This window comes from Crocodylus siamensis, chromosome 1 (assembly GCF_052110815.1).
Source record: "Crocodylus siamensis isolate JL-2025a chromosome 1, ASM5211081v1, whole genome shotgun sequence".
NCBI classification, from domain to species: Eukaryota; Metazoa; Chordata; order Crocodylia; family Crocodylidae; genus Crocodylus; species Crocodylus siamensis.
In genome coordinates this window covers 345,688,654-345,705,157 of record NC_143395.1, presented here as the reverse complement: position 1 = coordinate 345,705,157, position 16,504 = coordinate 345,688,654, and the positions used below count along the sequence as shown (strand labels likewise).

The 16,504-nt window shown below is 40.8% G+C and overlaps 1 protein-coding gene across 2 annotated transcripts in view; it reads right to left on the bottom strand.

The window, feature by feature from the left end:
- The window catches only part of KLHL1 (kelch like family member 1), a 489,325-nt gene that overhangs the window by 169,943 nt on the left and 302,878 nt on the right, over positions 1-16,504 (bottom strand). For both annotated transcript variants that reach the window (XM_090024576.1, XM_090024581.1), the window contains one exon: positions 5,760-5,946. In XM_090024576.1, the coding sequence (XP_089880702.1) occupies positions 5,760-5,946 (187 nt within the window). The remainder of the gene's footprint in view (positions 1-5,759; positions 5,947-16,504) is intronic.

Sequence of the window (16,504 nt, the reverse complement as noted above, 5' to 3'; positions counted from 1 at the left end):
CCTCCCCATTGCTAGGAGGATAACCAGAGGGTGTCAACTTTCTCCTAAATGTGTGATAAAAATATATTTGGTGAAAAAACCCCCTCAAAGATTCAGTATAAAATGTTGGTGGTCATTACCCAGCTTTTCAGTGCATATCTGTGGGCCTTCCTAATCTGGAAACTCCCCATTATACTAGTCTATGGGTAGCCTTGTATGCCCCAAAAATGTTTTTGTCATGATAATTAATTCCTACTAAATTCCAGTTCCCTTTCACACTGATTTACAGTAATCATTTTTAGTGTCTGCTTTGTGCCTTCCAGAGAGTGCCAGATGAACATCATCCTGCCCATTTAGGATTGCCTTATCCAAACCCCACATGTGAACCACCAGGGAAGTTGATAATACACATTTGACTTGATACATAAGAGTGCAGATCAACACACCAGACTTGCATGACTTAATCCCTTGCTCTTAAAAAAGCTAGATAGATCATAGCTAGATAGATACTAAAATTAACTCATTCATACCATGCAACTGATTCTTATGAAGAAGCATAATCTCCACAAGGGTTGGCCAACCTGTGTAATCCATGCCACAAGTGGCAATAGCAGCCTCAGTATGTGGCACATGGCAGATAAGGAGGGGACAGGTAGCACAGCAACAGTTGGGCAGAAAGCAGAAAGAGCAACAGATTGGGCAAGGAGTACAGGACAGGGAGCAAAAAGTAGAGCAACAGATTGGGCAGGAGAAAGGAATCAGAATGGCAACAGGAAGTATGTTGTTGCATGCCTGCCAAGCAAGTTGGCCTCTACTGATCTACATTCTACAGCTATTTGAGTATCAATGACCCATGTGACCTGAATCCAATATCCCCAGGCAGCCAACACAGGTAGTTGACCCAGACTTGAATAAATAAAACCTGAACTCACTGGCAGAGAACCTTGCTTCAGAAGACTCCTCCTCCACCACACCTAGAATTTTGTGAGGTAGCTTTCATTCCCATGAATGGCCTATCTACAGAAGTTCTTATTGCTGTGTTGAAACAAACCTGTGCTTTATCATCTGTCTGCAGTACTTTGAACTTCCCCTAATCTGTTTCTGACATCCTTAACACCATCAAGACAAGAACCTGATGGTGTTTAACACTGAAAAATGCAAGGTTCTCTACCTTGGGAGGAAAAATCTGCAGCATCTTTATAGACTTGGCAATGCTACGCTGGCTAGCACTGCGAGAGAAAGAGACTTGGGGGTCATCATTGACCACAAGATAAACATGAGCCTTCAATGTGATGCTGGAGCTAGTAAAGTGACCAAAATGTTGGCTTGCATCCATAGATGCGTCTCAAGCAAATCCCAGGACGTCATTCTCCCCTTGTACTCAGCCTTGGGGAGGCTGCAGCTGGAGTACTGCATCCAGTTTTGGGCTCCACAATTAAAAAAGGATGTGGAGAAGCTTGACAGAGTCCAGAGAAGAGCCACGTGCTTGATCAGAGGTCAGGAAAATTGACCTTACGACAACAGGCTGAGAGCCATGGGGCTCTTTAGCTTGGAAAAGCGCAGGTTCAGGCTCTTTTAAGTTTATCAGGGGTGACCACCAGTATGTGGGGGAATGTTTGTTCACCAGAGCGCCCCAAGGGATGATGAGATCATATGGTTATAAACTACTGCAAGACCATTTCAGGCTGGACATAAGGAAGAATTTCTTTACTGTCTGAACCCCCAAGGTCTGGAATAGCCTGTCATCAGAGGTGGTTCAAGCACCTATATTAAACACCTTCAAGAGCAAACTGGATGCTTATCTTGCTGGGATCCTATGACCCCAGCTGACTTTCTGCCCTTCAGGCAGGGGCTGGACTTGATGATCTTCCAAGGTCCCTTCCAGCCTTAATATCTATGAAATCTATGAAATTAATGTGCTCATGACTAATTGATCACTTTGAGTTCATAAAGCTCAAGTGTTGGGGGAGAAAGATCACTCTTTTGGACCAAACTATAAAGCAGGCCCAAACTGCTGCTTCCTCTTGGATCTCTCCCCAGAAAGATATGGTGGGTCTTCGCACTGTCCATATCGATCACCGGTTTTAATTAATAATCACTAAGAGAACTGCTAAAAGTATACAAATAAAATGGTTTATTAAATCACAACGAACAATAGATAGGTAACACATATATGCACCTGGTTCCCATAATGACCCTTACCAATACAACAATATAATATGTACTCAAGGATGAGGTAGACTTTATTGAGGGAGAAGGAAAACTTTATTAGGCTCATGTCCCTGCCTGTGGTCTCCTGAACATAGTCTGCTCCTCAGGCAACTGCTCAGTAGGACTTATCTTCCCCTCACAAACAAGGAGTAACCCACAACCAGGACAAGAGTGAGGGAGAAAAGGAATGAGTGATACTTACAATAGGAAATAGAGGGCCGCTGCTTTATGTGATACACACACCCGAGGGGAAAGAAACGTGGAGAGCCAACCCTATCTACCTCCAGCGATGGTTCACCGCAATGGAGAGGGGAGATCGATGGAGCCTCACAGGTCACTGAAAATTACCATGGTGTGCCTCCATAGTGCACCAGGCAAAGAAATCAGTCACTCTATCCTATCTCTCACTCTAGTCTCTCACCCTAGCAATGCAACCACCAATTCCTTCAGCAAACACCTTCCTCCAATCTCTTGGAGCCTGTCCACACCCCAAAAATGCACACAGACCTCTTAGTCAAGCTCTCAGTCCAGCCATACCGCACACCCACAGTCTCACACGCCCCGACCTGTCAATCAGAGCCCCTTTTTATATGCGTAGTGCACCCCATTCACTCAGGCTCTGCACTCAGCACTTGGGTGTGCAGACGGCACTCTATTCCAGGGCCTCTGCAGGTAGCGGACATCACTCTGCAGAGGGTGGGTCAGGTAAATGTCATCTGCCGACCCACTTAACAGAGCTCCATGATCCAGGCCTGAATTTGCTCTCAACACAAGGTCCAATGACACCATTTCTCCAAAGAACGCAAATGTTTTTTTAAATCAAAGGCCCCAAGCCACTAGGTCAGAGGCAGTATGTTGCCATTGAGACCCTCCAACACTGCTCATGGGAAATGAAAAAGTTAAAATTGAAGTTGATAGGGAAAGTAAAGAATGATGTTGCAACAATATTACTTGTTTAATTTTAGAGGAAGTAGATAGACCTGAGGATTTATAGACAAGAGCTATTAGAAATAAAAGAAACTTTGGAGTCATAGAGGAAGCATATTAGCTAGCTTATTGTTTCTAATCCAACTGGACCAGAAATGGCAATCCCTAATCCTCTCCACAGTCAAGATATGTAAAACACAGCATTGTCCTTTAATTTCCCAAAATTACACCATTTGTTGAGTACAGGTACACTCAGATGCACTGAGATTCAGTGTATCGCAGAACAATACAACATACTAGTAGTGGGGTTTATAACTAAACACAGGAATGTTCTAATGCACAATCTGCATGCAAATGCATGAAACTGTTGAAAACAAAAATGAAGCTAAGATTTTCAAAGGCAACTATCAGAGTTAAGTTAAAATCCTCACCAAAGTTCAGTGAGAAGTGGAACTGTAATTCCTTTACACTTGTTTGAAACTTAACTGTGAAATATAAAAACTTCTAAAATTCCCCAATGTGCAAAATCTTGAAACAACTTCTCATGGGAAAATGTTCTGCAGAAGCCCCAGTAATACTTGCAAGCTGATTATGCAATCAGGCACACATCATAATGCACAATCAGGCACACATCTGCTCTTTAGGTGGAATGCTCTTAAGAATAAAATGGAAAGCCATTAAATCTTATATGTCCTCAGAGAACAGTAGTTTCCCAATATATATCCTTATACTTTCACTCCACTATCTGCCATTGAGGAAGCTGCAGGATTTACTTTTGTTCTCAGGATTCAGTGACACCAAGATTATATCCTTATAACCAAAAAACAAAAGAAAGAAAGAAAAAAGATAATACTGTACAGTAGAAGCTGGGGCACTGCCCAACCTGGTTCTAAAATTATATTAATGTAGATTATATTATATTTAAAGAGACAAAACAAACCTGATGTTGAAAGCACACACATACACAACCTGAAAAATGAGTTCTTAATTAGCTGAGGAATGCCATCCAGATGTTCTACTTTTTTAAAAGCTTACCAGATACCATTCTATCCATTGGTACAAGCTTGGATCCTATGGTAAAGCTTAAAAGATACCATCCTATCCTCTGGTACATTCCAACATCCTTCATAGTTCTAATTGGAATTGTTTGCTTAATATCTAATTTATAACATACCTTAGACATATTCCATGAAGACTATGTGGGGCATAAAAGAGGTACATTTACTTTCTTTCAAACTGTCAACTCAGATTTGTCCTAGATTTATTTAATACATTTCATTACAATAGTGTTTTATATTAAGCATAGCCCAGATTACCTCCAAAATGTTCCATGATGTTGTGAATCTGCATTGTGTTGACAGTGCATTGACATGTAAGGGCAAATAATTTTCTTAATTCCACCTCCTTCTAACAGATAACCTATGAAATAAATATCTGTACAGCTATTTAAGAAAAAGAAAAAATATTTCAATCGTCCTGAAGTTATGTAGATTTTGTGAAAGTGATTTTGCTTTCTAAAATAAAATGAACTCTAATTTTTTCCTTATATTTATATCCTCTTTTAATTGTTTATAAGTTGCTTATTCTTAGATTCCAGTTAATATTTTTATATATATTGATTTTAGACTCTTTTAGCCTAAATATTTACTGGAGATGAAGATAGTGTGGGTTTGTTGTAGTGAAATTTAAAACTCATCTCTAATTCTAAACTAAAAAATGACAGATTCTCTAATGAAATACCCTTGATTTCTTCGGGTGATATCATTTATTAGACCACCTGCATAGTTGGGATAGAGTCAGACAAGCTTTTGAATGGAAGAAGGAGAATGCAATGAAGAAGTATTTCAAGCATTTGGAAGCTTATCTCAAATTAAACTATACAGTTAGCCAAATAAAAGATATTGCCTGAAGAAATCATTGATTCTTGGATAATCCATGGCTACAATGTCTCTCTAACACTTCTAGGTTTTATACAATAACTCTTATTGCATCAATATCTTTGGTTTCAAAAGCAGCACATCATATTGACTGCTTTGCCCATTTTAAAAGCATGAAGTACTATTCTTAAAGAATTCACCAAAATCCCAGAATATTTTGCTCCAACCAAATATGGTTTTCCAAATTTTCCACATTAAATATTTAATTAAAATAGTTTTAGGAAATTGTAACCTCCATGATTAGACTCCACAAGAATTCATTAATCATGGATTAATAATTTTATATTAAAAATGGGAAAGGATTATTAAATGGTGAAAGAATATTTTAACCCATAAATGATTATAGAAAACAATTGTGTGGCAGCATTTATAAAGGGAAGAGTTCACTCTGAGAATTAAATTAAAGAGAATTGCCAAATAACATTCACAGAGTCTCAGTGTCAGTTATGAGGATAAATTTAGTAATCTGAATTATTTTCCCATTTGAGATCCCCATACTGGAAAGTATGTATTCTTCATTAGTTAAAAAAAGGAGTATTTTCCTTTGGTGAGTTAACATAGGCCACAAGTCTTAGGAGCTATCTTTGCTTGATATAGATTCCAAAAGCTTGGAACAGAAAAGTATTTCCCTATTTGATATTAAGCTAAACATACAGTTACAGATACAAAACATAACCTATTTATAGAAAAATTATCATCCTATACCTTTGTTGTTATCCATTCCTCCAACAGCATACAGTGTCCCAACTGTAGATTTTCTAGGTTTTGTCCTTGGACTTTGCATTAGAGTTCTTCTCTCTGGTAAAAGATGATATTTCATGGCTTCCAAAATCAGTTTCTGGCATTCCAAGTCATCCTTAAACAGTGCATGGTTTTCTAGGTCAGCCAATATCTGTGAATGACACAGACATGAACCAGTAATTCCATCATTTCTAAATAATTAGTACTGTAGAAGTAGAGAAGGTTAACATTATTGATTAAAAGTAACTTACAAAATGAATCACTTTTTATAGAAAACACTCATTCTAAGCTAATATGTTTTAAATATTTGTATGTATCTGCAACAGTTTATGGTGTGGGCAGCTCACTGTCTCCATATATGCTGCCCAGACTTTTGCATCCAGGAGAGGTCCCTCCACCTTGGCTTTATCTTTCAGTTGAGGATTATGTTCAGCGACCTGATGTCTCAGAGTATTTCTGCTGTCTCGTGAGACAGACGGATGTCTACTTCTATGGATTATTAAATACAGAAAGTTGTATTTAAAACAGTAACTACCCCAAGGTATATTGTATATGGCAGGTGCTTCCAATTCAAAGTATATTGTTATAAAAGGGCATCACCAAATGATCCACATCATTGGGCAAAACAGACCGTCACAGGGCACTGAAGTGCCTGCTCCTAATGAAGGACAGGTGTGGGTTGCCAGGGCAACCTCAGAGGTCAGCTGACTGGAAGGGGGCAGGGCCTGGCCCATATAAACAGCTTGGGCAGGGGAAGAAGGTAGTTCCCTTCTGGCAGCTGTGAAGGAGAGAGCTCTGCCAGGAGTAGGCAGAAGTGGGAGGCCTAAGGACCTGAGCAGTTCATGGGTAAGAATACCAGGCAGAGGAGCCCTGGCAGGGATGGAAATGATGATGAGCCAGAGGGCTTCAGGTTTATGTTTTAAGCCAGGATGCTAGCGTTTGAGTTGGGGCCAATTGGCTGATGGTTTTTGTTTGTTGTTACACCAGAGGACCAGGTGAGGCTGTAGGGGTTGGAGGAGGCCTCATAGGAACTCCCCAGTAGCATGGGGGTTCCTGGTGCCAGGGAGGGCGCAGCAGTCTGGTGCCAGATAAGGCACAGCAGTTTGGTGCCGGAGAGTGGCGCTGCATTTTGGGGTGTCCCGACTCCAGCCCCAGTGGGGGCAGTATCAGGAGAAGCCCAGTGTGGGTGCAGGCGAAAGGCCCCAGTGGGGTGCAAGACCCAGAGAAGGGGGTCTGGGGCCAGGTAAGGCTGAGGCCGCTTGAGCCCCGATTGTGTGAGCGCAAGCAAGACCCCAGTGCGGGCGTGGGTGTGACCGCATTGAGAGGAAGCCCCAGGAGGGGGGCAAGCGCATTGAGAGGAAGCCCCAGGAGGGGGACGAGCGCATTGAGAGGAAGCCCCGGGGGGGGGGTGAGCGCACACTGAGAAGCCCTGGGGGGGGGGGGGGAGCACATGGTAAGGAGCCCCGGGGGGGGGCGAGCACACGGTGAGGAGCCCCAGGAGAGGGCAAGGGCTCAGAGGGGCAAGCATAATAAGGATAGTTAGACCTAACATCGTCCGGAACATCTGAGAGGCTTGGGGCATGGTATTAGGGGTGGTAGGAGCCATGCATAGCCCATAAGGCTGAGAGCACCTAATCAATCTAGGGAAGCAAGGGCCAGAATAAATAAGAGCACCGTGTGCAAGGGGACAGAAGGCAGCCTCCCTTATAAAATATGGAACCATCAAAGACGTGGCAGACAAGAACGAGGGTGCTGGATAGTTAACTTGGCATGGTAGGGGTGCCAGGAGAGATCACGGCCGCTCCTGGGTCCCCGCCCTGTGACACAGACGTTGCCCATTGTCCTTCAGGGTCAGACCCCTGTCACTTGAAGGAGAAGAAGGGCCCCCATCCTGTGGGAGAACACTTGGGACATGTCTCTGCAAAAGGGGGAACCCTGGGTTTCACCACCCACAGAGGCGCACTCAGGGATTCCCTGGCAAGGGATTTTCCAGGTGTGTGTATCATGCTGTTGTGCCCCCAGAATCCCCCTGTTTGCAGAGGCATGCCCCAAGTTGGGGCATATCAGTGAAATATGCAGTCCTGGGGGGATCCCTTGCCAGGAAACCCAGGGTTCTCCTATTTACATTGGCACACTGAGTCAGGATGAAGCTGTCCAATATGCATGTCCTGTGCCAGGAAATTCTGAGAATGCCTCTGCAATGCTGACAGGTGCTCCTGGGGTTTCACGGGTCTGATCCTGCCTGTTCTAGAATTTCCTGCCCCAAACCAAATGTGTCCACCAAACAAACAAACAAAAAACCCCAACCCAGCAGAAATGTATGCTAGCTATTGTTGCTACCACAAGTTTTGGCATTTGTTGCTCCCATTGTTGCTGCCACAATTTTTGGCATGACAAGGGACATATATGTCTGCTTGCTTGGCCTTTGTGCCATCATAAACATTTTTATGGTGGCACATAGGCAACATCTGTGTCTAACCTATGCAAATACTGTACTCTTGTACATAGGAGCTTAGTAATTGGTTAGGCATTGACTTGTTAACAGCTTCCAGTGGAAATATAAAACTGTCATACTATCTAAAATATAGTAGTATCTTAGATTTGTCTACTTTTGTCTACCTTTTATAATATTTTGCATTGTCAATCCCAAAGATACATTCAAATTCTTTATATATAAATTATTTACCTACTCATGAAAGTATCTCCCTGATTTTTCTGGATTGCTGCTTATCTCATTTATATTATTAGAAACAATGAAACAGAAAAGAATAGTTATTCCACTTCCTACTGGATTTACATTGATTATGTGACAGCTTCTCTGCAATTCCCATAGCAGTTGCCATCAATATTCGTAGAAAATGGATGACCAGTGAATCAGATTGCACAAATTAGTAAGCATGTTTAAAATGATATTAGGACATGGTAGCATGCGAAAATTGTCAAAATGGAGGTATCTAGGTTACACATATAAAATATTGGTCTGCTTATTAAAAAGGTATTTTTATATTGAATTTCAAATGTATGACTTAGAAGAAAAAATAGTTAATCATATATGAACAATTCTTTGTTTGTATAATCACCTGGCTTGTTAATATTTCCAGGTCAAAAGATATTTGAAATCTTTGGATGATTACAGAATCAGATGAAGGAAATTTGTTTTTTTACAAAGATCTCAGATTCAGGGAAAAGAAACAGTTTTGATAATCTGACATTTGGATAAGAATGGTTTTTCTTATTTAGTTTTTGTATGCACTTTGCTATTTGTGTACACATATTTTTCAGGAAAAACTAAGTATCTATTTCGAACTATTTGAACTATAAATTTCTTCTGAACATCTGTACCAGCATTAAGATTTTTCCTACTGGAGCCAGAGTGTTTCAATCCTGGACGACTAGTATACAATTACAAAAATATCAGACATTCAGATTGTAATTTCTCACACATTTATGTTATGTTCCTATTCATTTCTGGTTTCACTAATAAAGTAAAATGTCACTCCATACATTCACTGTTAAACTGGGTTTTATTTTTACAAATAGCAAACTCACTGAACTATCAATTCCCCTTCTTTTCACACATGAACTCATGACTATCCTGTTGATATGTGAAGATTTAGTTATTTTTTTTAATCTGTACTTTCTTTCCGGTCTCAGAAGCCTCAAGGGCCTAAAACTGCCTTAACTATAGGCTTTCATCTCCTCCTATCTTGCACAGTCTCCTTCCACCTTATCATATCTTTGCCTATCCCAACTTTTTAATATGATCTTCCCTTGTTGCCTTGATGTATTTTGTGGCCTGATACCATCCACCTCAGCTAACAAAATCTGCCTCACATGCCTTCTCACTAAGGCTGCATACAGGCATTTGAGGAGGTCACAGGGAGGTTAGATTGCATTAAAAATAGCCACCCGATCTAACCTAGTTCAACTAGGTATGGACCTTACACTAGTTAGGTGGATCTAAGTGCAAACTGTATTGAAGTGCAGGAGAATTAGATCAGTCTAAAAATGGCTGACATGATCTAATTTAATCCTACCTCTGAGGTATATGTAATTTAGATCAAGTTGGCCATTTTTAGACTCATTTGTCCTGAATTTCTATACAGTTCCCACTACAGCCCCAGGCCTGGGAAAGCCAGCCACTGGCCCCAGACTTGGGGCTGCATGTATCCCACTCCATCCCTGGCACTGAGCTATTTTTAACTCCCTGCCAACAGCCTGCTAACCACCCCCCCAATCCAGCAAGCCACTCCCAAACTGTTTGACAGTGCTGGGAGCTGAGCAATTAAATTGGGGTGCGGGGATGGGCAGGAGGGATAGGGATGTTGGTTCACTAGGTAGGCAGTGGGGTTTGTTAATTTGGGGGTTGGGGGCCTAAAAATAGCCCTTGTCCCCAAGAGGTGGGGAAGAGAGTCCTCCCATCCCCCAGGCCCACTGTGGACCCCGTGAGCCCCTTGGATTCCACCTGCCCCCCTAAACACCCCCAGGGATGTCACTTGCCTCCAGGATTCCTGACCCCTCCTACAGACTACTTGCCCCTGATCCCTCCTGCGGATGCCATCTGCTCTCCCTATCTCCCTAATCCCACCTGCAGAACCCCACATGCCTCTCTAATCCCTCTGTGGACCTCACTCTCCCCCCTGATTCCCCAATCTCTCCCACAGAACCTGCCTTCCCCCAATCACTCTGCAGGCCCCCCATCTTCATTGGAGCCTGCCTGTCTCCCCATCCCACTAAGCTCCCTCCTCTATCTCCCATCATGATTTATCTTGGATCAGATGTCTATTTTTAATTTAATCTAACCTCCCCCTAACTTGAATATTTGTACTCAGACCGTGCAAATAAGTTTATCATACACACTTTCTTTATACCGCCTTGCTGCCTCCTTAAAGAGACACATACTAGTTTACTGGTTTTAAAATACAGTAATTTAAGTAGAACAGATTATGCAGAACTGCTGAGAATTGCAATGTACTGAGTGTGTAACAAGTCTTAAAATAAATAAATAAGTTAGTGATGATAGACTATATGTGCAAGCTGGAGATTGTAGTTCTTAAGCAATGTGAAATACAAGAAGTCAGGACTATGTGATGAACAGGGAAAGGGATAGGGAGAGGAAGGAACACAAGATATGTCTTTAAACTTATGCTAACTCCAGACCAAACAACATAAACTAAAAAAAATATATGGCATGATTAGATTAATTCAAATGTAATTCTTCTGTTTTAACAAAGAGCAGTAAGAGTTTATAAGAATTAACAACAGAAATTTTCCTAATACCCATTCAACTGCTTTCAAAATGGGCCTTAACATCACTGAAATCATCACAGGAAGCAAACTCTTTCCTGGTGAAGAAATATGAAACAGAATAACTACCTGTCTAAACAAGTTATGTAAAACCTGCGAACACATCTTCACTGTCACCAGGATCAATAAACCTTATATTTAAACCATCAGAATCCACATATTTTATACATTCCTAACACAAAACATGACACTTCTCATCAAAATACTTCAGAGAAACTAAGTGGGTGGAAAAATAAAATCAAACAAACCAAAAAACCCCCCACTGTGGTCAAGAACAAAGTCTCAGAGAAAAATGGTAAGGGAAAGAAATAACCAAGCACTAGTAGAACAACAGTTTTCAGAGGAGCCAGTCTCTATCTGTCCTTACAGTCCTTGTCTTTGAATGGAACTATGCAATGCCTTAGGAATTAGTAAGCAATTATTGATCCCTCTGGATCCTGGGGCATGTGGGAGATGTTATCCAGACCTTCAACAAGTACACCTAGGAAGGAGTATGGAGGAGTAGAGGCTTCCCAGACTTTCCAACACCTCATTAGACCATTGAGACAAAATTCAAACATCTGACTGAGTTTGGACATTTTGTGTCTTGATGGCTGTAGTTATATGCACATCCAGAGATGGAACCTGGGTAACCCACATGGTAAACAAGGATTCAAGCACTGAACCACAACAGCAGAGTGCCTGCAGAAGACAGGCATGGGGAAAAAATGGAACAAAAAAAAGTTGTAACTACTTCTGCTATCTTCTCTTTGGTCCATTAGTTTACTTGGTCCATTCCCCATCTTGTGTACAATAGACAAGCAGTAGGGAAGTTATTCAATACTTCCATAGTTTTCCATTAGAAATGTTTTTCAGTATTTCTATGAAGAATGTATTGCTAGAAATAGAATTATTTAATTGGTCTCATTCAATGGGATATATTTTGTTTGTTGCCCCAGAGTTTGATTTTTGTAAGTACTGAACATCACCAAACCAACTAATAACATTGAGAACTATCAGCTGCCACATCTTTGAAATGAGAATGAATACAAACCTAAATTATTTTGATCTCCAAAATTACAACTGTTAAGACTGAAAAAGATACTCTATTACTTCTTTATAGAGTCTGATTATTTTATTTTGATAGAAATTATAATTTAGCTTTAAACCATAACAGTTTGAGATGACTCTGTCAAGGACTGTAAATTGCAGTAATTACTAGCTAAGACAGCAGTTAAAAAGAAAAAAAAATGCCTTCTCATGCAAGATACTTTATTATCCATTTTGGACAGCTAAACCAATCCGATATTCTCTTCCTGAAACCTTTTAATTTACCAGAATGTAATCACAAAAAAATTGACTAACAGCTATCAACTTTTTCTTCTACATGCAAGCAAAGATAATTATATTAAATTACTTTTCATTTCCTAATTATTTATCATGTCTACTAAAGTTAATGCCAAGACTTACTGTTTTTAAACATTATATCGATATCATGTGGATATCATTTTTTGTGTAATAGAAAAGCATGTCAAAATGTATCTAAGTCTATTATAAACAAAAGTTGTCTAACAAATGGCTGTCCAGCTAGTGGCCCATGGGCTGAAACTAGCCTGAGAGAAGATAACTTGTGACCTCCGGGGTTCCAGTCTGGGTGCTGCTCCCCTCATCATTCCTGTTACTGCTGTGGAGGGTCTCCCAGCTTTGCCTCAACTTCTGCTTCTTGTCTCTACCACTGTGGGTGGGGTGAGGGTACAACGGGATAGGAAGGGGATACATGGCACCTAAGGCTTGGAGGGGCTAATGGCCTCCTGAAGGACCCATTCAGCACAGCTGTGTGTGGGGGTGGAAGAGCACAAATTGGATGGCATGTGCCCCCTGGCTTTTAAGTTGTTGGACAGCTCTGATCTAACTAATTCTAGTTATATATCAATACCAGAGTCTGCTTTTAAGCTCTTACAACTAAGTGCTAACTTCATTACCCAAATATAGGATTTGGTATCCTATTTGCTATATTTTTTTTCCCCTCTTCCTGCCATATGCACATTTTCTTTTGCTATGCTATGAGGAAGAAGCACTGCTGTAATACAATTTGTTAGAGTCATGGAGTTGGCACAAGCTACTTATACAATATGTCAGTCTTATGTTCATTACTATAGTTTGTAAAAATTGATGACACCAGCCACAAATCTACGCCATGTAGGTTTGCTCTTAGGTTCTTTCCTTTTGGCTTGTAGAAAGAGGATTTTTGTCTTCCTTATGTCCATTATTTCTAGGTTTTGGTATCTTTTTCTCTAGAATTGGAAATGCTGTTTCACAAGACAATTAGTTTAAAATACTCTATAAATATGAAAATGATACAAAAATATAATCCAATACACACAGATTTTTCATCATTGCTAATCTGTTAAATAGAAAGCTTTTGTCCTAATCTACAAAAAAATCATCACACTGGCTTAATGGTCTAAAATTCAACTTTCCCTGGAATCAGGATATCTGCAAATAAAGTTCTTCAAGTTAATTTTATCCAAGAGAGTCTCAAGGTTCTGAGAAGAACAATATAATTTATAACACTGCTTTTATGGGGAAACAACTGACATCTAATAAACAGCACTGTATCTAGGAGGGGAAAGAAAGACAGAAAAACAACTTTGTATTCCAATTTTATAAAACTCTGAGAAAAGATGACAAACATCTAATTGTAAAAGTCATAAAGAGGTTCCAAATAAATTTGAGTATTTTTTTTTCTAATTTGTATTGACAGCTTGCCTCTTCAAATCATTTTATAATTATCAAAAGTTACTAATATGCCATTGTTTAAAATATTTATGTTGGATATATATTTTTGTTCTTCCAATTTATGATAATATTATTCTATTTAGAAAAGTCAGGTAATATTTTATGAGGCAGTGTCTGGATCCAGGTTATAAAAACGACACTAACTACAACAACAGACTAGGAAACAAAGGCTAATATTTCTATAGGATTATATAGATAGTTCTCTATTTTGTGCTGGATTTAGAGTCACTATTAGTTGGAGTGACAATATGTCCTGGTTTGGCAATCCTAGATTTCACAGGCTGGTCCCAGTGAAAATTAAAACAAGTGTCTTGGACATGGGGTGGGGAAGTGGACCAGCACAAGCTGGGAAACAGAAAGCCCTAAAAAACAGAAAAAATGCCCTAAACTAGGTTATATTGATTAGTGGAATTACCATTAAAAAGGGGAGATGATTGTTAACACCTATAAAGTAAAGAACAATGGATCATTAATGTGCCATTGACTGTCTTAGCAAGTAATACCAAGGCTGCACCACACCACCCTGTCCTGACCTCACTGCTGACACTAGAGGCAGGTTGGGTTGTGGAGGCTAGTGTCCTGGATTTTACACTGTCCTATATGGTTACCTTATATTTAGTCCTTGTTTGCTTATTATTCCCTACAAAATCATATGTATTTTCTGTTGCAGCTTGCATCCCCTTCTGAACTAGTTCTGCTATATTTCTAATGCACTTAGCATACTAATTTTTTTTACCCAGCTGAAACACTTTGTTTTACCCAGCAAAACTTTTCCCATTCTGCAGTGCAGTAAAATAGGGATATTTCAACATGTTTTTTTACAGAAAAAAGCGATAGTTAAAGAAAGAGAAAGTAAAACTGAATAAGGGACTAGAATAAAAACTAGCCTGGTTAAGTTCTGTTCCTGTAAGGTGTGGAAGATTCAGTCAGTCACAAGAACCTGAATCTTTTCCCCCAATTCCCAGAACTCTAGGAAATACTATCACTAGTGTATTTCCTATTTTAGTATGTATTTCTCTGACCAGAAATACTATCTTGGAGTTAAGAAATCATTACTAATAAAAACTGTATCAAAACTGGTACTTTTGTAGTAACTGTTTTGTTTTTTAGAATCAGTATTTGCTGACACAACTTTTTTTTTTGTTTTTTTTTTAAATCCTGGCCACCTCTAGCAGTGGTTGAGAAAATGACTCCATCACGTCAATGCTCCAGTCCAAGTGCCTCCACAGACACTTCAGACAACAAAGTATCAACACTGGCATTATGCTCCTCCTCTTACATTTCCTTGTGCTAGCACATAGGTTTTGTGAGTTGGCCTATACAACCTAACTCTCTTATTGTGTTAACTTTCATCTGCATAATATGAAGTTCAGCCATTTAAGAAATAATGGAAAAATTAAAAGTTCTCTTTGGAAAATGAAGTTTCTATATGAACATTTGCAAGCTTATATTTTTCTGATTTCCAAAATTCTTCTATACTTCACCATTCTTTATATCTAACCTTTCCCTGCATGACAAAGGAATATATTGCATGTTTCTACTTAATCAGATCAGGAAATTCAGTTATAGTTTCCTAGTGTCATAATTGGTAAGGTCGGAAGGGACCTGAGCAGATCATCAAGTCCGACCCCCTGCCATGGCAGGAAAGAGTACTGGGGTCAAACGACCCCAGCAAGGTCTAACCTCCTCTTAAAGATCCCCAGGGTAAGAGCCAGCACCACTTTTCTTGGAACTTGGTTCCAGATCCTAGCCACCCTGACAGTGAATTAGCACCTCCTGATGTCTAGTCTGAATCTACCCTCTGCCAGCTTGTGACTGGTATTCCTGGTCACTCCTGGCAGTGCTCAGGGGAACAGGGACTCCCCCAATGCCTGATGGTCCCCTCTGACTAGTTTGTAAATGGCCACTAGATCCCCCCTCAGCCTTCTCTTGTGGAGGCTGAACAGGTTTAGGTCCCTTAGCCTTTCCTCGTAGGGCCTGCCCTCCTGCCCCCTGATCATGTGTGTGGCTCTCCTCTGGACCCTCTCCATGTTGTCCACATCCCTCCTGAAGTGCAGCACCCAGAACTGGACTCAGTACTCCAACTGTGGCCTGACCAGTGCCGCATAGAGGGGGAGGATCACCTCCTTGGACCTGCTTGAGATGCATCTGTGGATGTATGACAAGGTACGGTTGGCCTTCCTGACCACATCCCCACACTGCCGGCCCGTGTTCATTTTGGTATCAATGATGACTCCAAGATCCTTTTCTGCCTCTGCACTGATGCGAGAAGAGAGTTCCCCAGCCTGTAGGTATGCTGCTGGTTCTTCCTCCTCACGTGTAGTACCTTGCACTTGTCAGTGTTGAAACCCATCCTGTTCTCATCCACCCACCCCTGTAGCCTGTCCAGATCCAATTGCAGCCTGTCTCTCCCTTCTAGAATGCCCACTTCCCCCCACATCGTAGTGTCATCTGCAAATTTGAACAGGGTGCTTTTTACCCCCTTGTCCAAGTTGCTGATGAAGATGTTGAACAGTGCGTGGCCAATGGACTGAGCCCTGCAGAAGCCCACTGCCCACATCCCTCCGGGTCGAATAGGAGCCGTCCACCACCGCTCTTTGGGTGTGGCTCTCCAGCCAGTTAGT